The sequence below is a fragment of the Sander vitreus genome, unplaced genomic scaffold, assembly GCF_031162955.1.
Source record: "Sander vitreus isolate 19-12246 unplaced genomic scaffold, sanVit1 ctg718_0, whole genome shotgun sequence".
Classification (NCBI taxonomy): Eukaryota; Metazoa; Chordata; class Actinopteri; order Perciformes; family Percidae; genus Sander; species Sander vitreus.
In genome coordinates, this window is record NW_027595806.1 from 5,001 (window position 1) to 8,225 (window position 3,225).

General features: G+C 40.9%; 1 protein-coding gene across 1 annotated transcript in view; it reads left to right on the top strand.

Moving 5' to 3' along the window:
• LOC144514841 (glycerol-3-phosphate acyltransferase 3-like) overlaps positions 1 to 831 on the top strand; it is a 5,055-nt gene extending 4,224 nt beyond the window's left edge. Inside the window, exon 3 of the mRNA XM_078245652.1 lies at positions 420 to 831. Within this exon, the coding sequence (XP_078101778.1) occupies positions 420 to 513 (94 nt within the window). The 3' untranslated portion in view covers positions 514 to 831. The remainder of the gene's footprint in view (positions 1 to 419) is intronic.
• The last annotated feature ends 2,394 nt before the right edge of the window (positions 832 to 3,225 follow it).

Consider the following 3,225-nt stretch of genomic DNA (forward strand, 5'->3'; position numbering starts at 1 on the left):
TGTAGTATCCCTGATATGTGTATATTATGTGTGATACTATAATAATATCTATGATGTCTGTATAATATATATGTCTAATATGTATCTGATGTCTAATAATAATAATAATATCTAATATGTCTAATAATAATGTAATAATATTATTAATAATAATAGTAATAATATGTACGTATCTGTATATCTGTGTGATATGTGTGTAATGTGTGTGATGATGTGTGTGTGTGTGCGATGTCTCTGTGATGTGTAATGTGTGATGATGTGATAATAATGAATAGTGTGTATCTACGTGTCTGTGTGTGTGTGTCACGTGTCGTGTGTGTGTGTGTGTGTGTGTGTGTGTGTCTACGTGTGTGTGTGTGTGTGTGTGTGTGTCTGTGTCTGTGTGTGTGTGTGTGTGTGTGTATGTGTGTGTGTTTCAGGGACGGAGGGCTGAAGAGAGGGAAGGTGAAGGATTCCTTTAAAGAGGAGCAGCAGAAGCAGTACAGCAGCATCATCGCTGGACCGAAGGATTAATAATAATAATAATAATAATAATAATAATAATAATAACTGAGCTCCGAGCTGTTTACCGTTCATTCTCTGACGCCATGTTGGACCTCTGAACTCTTATTTTACACTTTTTGAAACAGGATGATTGGTCTGTTTGTGTAGGTGCGTGTTTCTGCCAGCAGAGGGCGCTGTCTGACAGCACAATAACCCGCACACAGGAAACCCCTCAGCTCTGACTATTATCATCATCTCAAATGTTTATATTTTTAAATGTATGTCGCTGCTGTTCTGTAACCTGCGTCCATCTCTGAGGACGGGAAAATATATCTTCACACACACTTATCTTCCAATGCTTCTCTGTGTTGTTTACGTCTTATTCGGTCCATAAAATGTCAGAAAACTGTTTCTCAAAGTCCAAACTCATGACTTTAAATGTCAAAGATATTCAGTTTAATATGATATTAAACACAGAGTGTGTGCGTGTGTGTGTGTGTGTGTGTGTGTGTGTGGTGTGTGTGTCTACGTGTGTGTGTCTGTGTGTGTGTGTGTCTGTGTGAGTGTGTATGTGTGTGTGTTAGAGTGTTTGAGTGTGTGTGTGTGTGCTCCGTGTGTGCGTATGTGTGTGTGCATGTGTATGTGTGTGGGTGTGTGTGTGTCTCTGTGTGTGTGTGTGTGTGTCTCTGTGTGTGTGTGCATCTGTGTGTGTGTGTGTGCATATCCGTGTGTGTATATCTGTGATGTGTGTGTATCTCTGTGTGATGTGTCATCTGTGATGTGTATCGTATATAGCTGTGTGTGTGTATGTGTGTGTGTGCATTGCGTGTGTGTGTGTGTATCTCTGTGTGTGTGCATATCTCATGTGTGTGTGATGTGTGTATATGTGTGTGTATCTCTGTGTGTATGTGTGTGATATGCTGGGTGTGTGCGTATCTGTGTGTGTGTGGTATCTCTGTGTGTAGTATGTGTGTGTATGTGTGTATCTCTGTGTGTGTGTGTATCATGTGTGGTGTGTATGTGTGCGTGTGTGCATGTGTGTGTGTGTGTATCTCTGTGTGTGTGTGTGTGTATCTGTGTGTGTGTATGTTAGTACGTTCCCCCCTAATGTTCTAGAAAGAAGCTTTAAAATGAGTAGTTGATGTTGACAGAAACAGAATCAATGTTCAAAATGTCAAAGAGAAATAAAGTAAAAACTATTTTAAAGAAAAGGAAAAAATAAAATAGAAATAAAAAATAATTTGAAAAATTAATGTTCAAAAGAAAGAAAAGAGTAAATAGAAATAGTTACAGGAATATATATATATATATATATATATATATATATATATATATAATATATTTATAAACATACCTTTATTTGAGTCTTTGGGGCGTTTTTTCTTTTCCCTTCAAATGTCTCAATCGTCCAATCAGAAGGCTGCAGCTGAGACAGGAAAACACCATTAAAACAACATTAGAAAGACACGAAATGAGTCGATATAACGATGCTAATGACTCTAAAATAACATTCATTTAACATTTAAGCTCTCCACAGTGAGTTTAAGGGAGGGCTGAATGGAAAAAGGGAAGGAGAAAGAAGGAAGGATGGTTCAGTTTACTTTCAGTAGGGAAGGAAAGGAAGGATGAAAGACAAGAGGGAAGGAAGGAATAGTAAATAAAGGACGGAAAATGAGAAGGAAAGGGAAAGAAGACAGAAGGAAGGAAGTACGTAGGAAAGGAGAGAAGGAAGGATGAATGGAAGGAGGATTCAGTTTAATGTCAGTATAGGGAAGGAAAAGAAGAGAAGGGAAGGAGAGAAGGATGAAGAAAGGAGGCAAGGATGGAAAGAAAAGGGAAGGTAGAATAAAATAGGAAGGATGGCAAAGGAAAGGGAAAGGAAGGAAGTACGTAGGAAAGGAAGGAAGGAAATACGGAGGGAAGGAAGGAAGTACGTAGGGAAGGAAGGAAGGAAATACGGAGGGAAGGAAGGAAGTACGTAGAAAAGGAAGGAAGTACTTAGGGAAGGAAGGAAGTACGTAGGGAAGGAAGGAAGGAAGTACGTAGGGAAGGAAGGAAGTACGTAGGGAAGGAAGGAAGTACGTAGGGAAGGAAGGAAGGAAGTAGGGAAGGAAGGAAGTACGTAGGAAAGGAAGGAAGTACGTAGGAAAGGAAGGAAGTACGTAGGAAAGGAAGGAAGTACGTAGGAAAGGAAGGAAGTACGTAGGGAAGGAAGGAAGGAAGTAGGGAAGGAAGGAAGTACGTAGGGAAGGAAGGAAGGAAGTACGTAGGGAAGGAAGGAAGGAAGTACGTAGGGAAGGAAGGAAGTACGTAGGGAAGGAAGGAAATACGTAGGGAAGAAAGGACGGACGTAGGGAAGGAAGTACGTAGGGAAGGAAGGAAGTACGTAGGGAAGGAAGGAAGGAAGTACGTAGGGAAGGAAGGAAGTACGTAGGGAAGGAAGGAAGTACGTAGGGAAGGAAGGAAGGAAGTACGTAGGGAAGGAAGGACGTAGGGAAGGAAGGAAATACGTAGGAAAGGAAGGAAATACGTAGGAAAGGAAGGGAGTACGTAGGGAAGGAAGGAAGTACGTAGGGAAGGAAGTACGTAGGGAAGGAAGGAACTACGTAGTGGAAGGAAGGAAATACGTAGGAAAGGAAGGAAGGAACTACGTAGGGAAGGAAGGAAGGAACTACATAGGGAAGGAAGGGAGTACGTAGGGAAGGAAGTACCTAGGAAAGGAAGTACGTAGGGAAGGAAGGG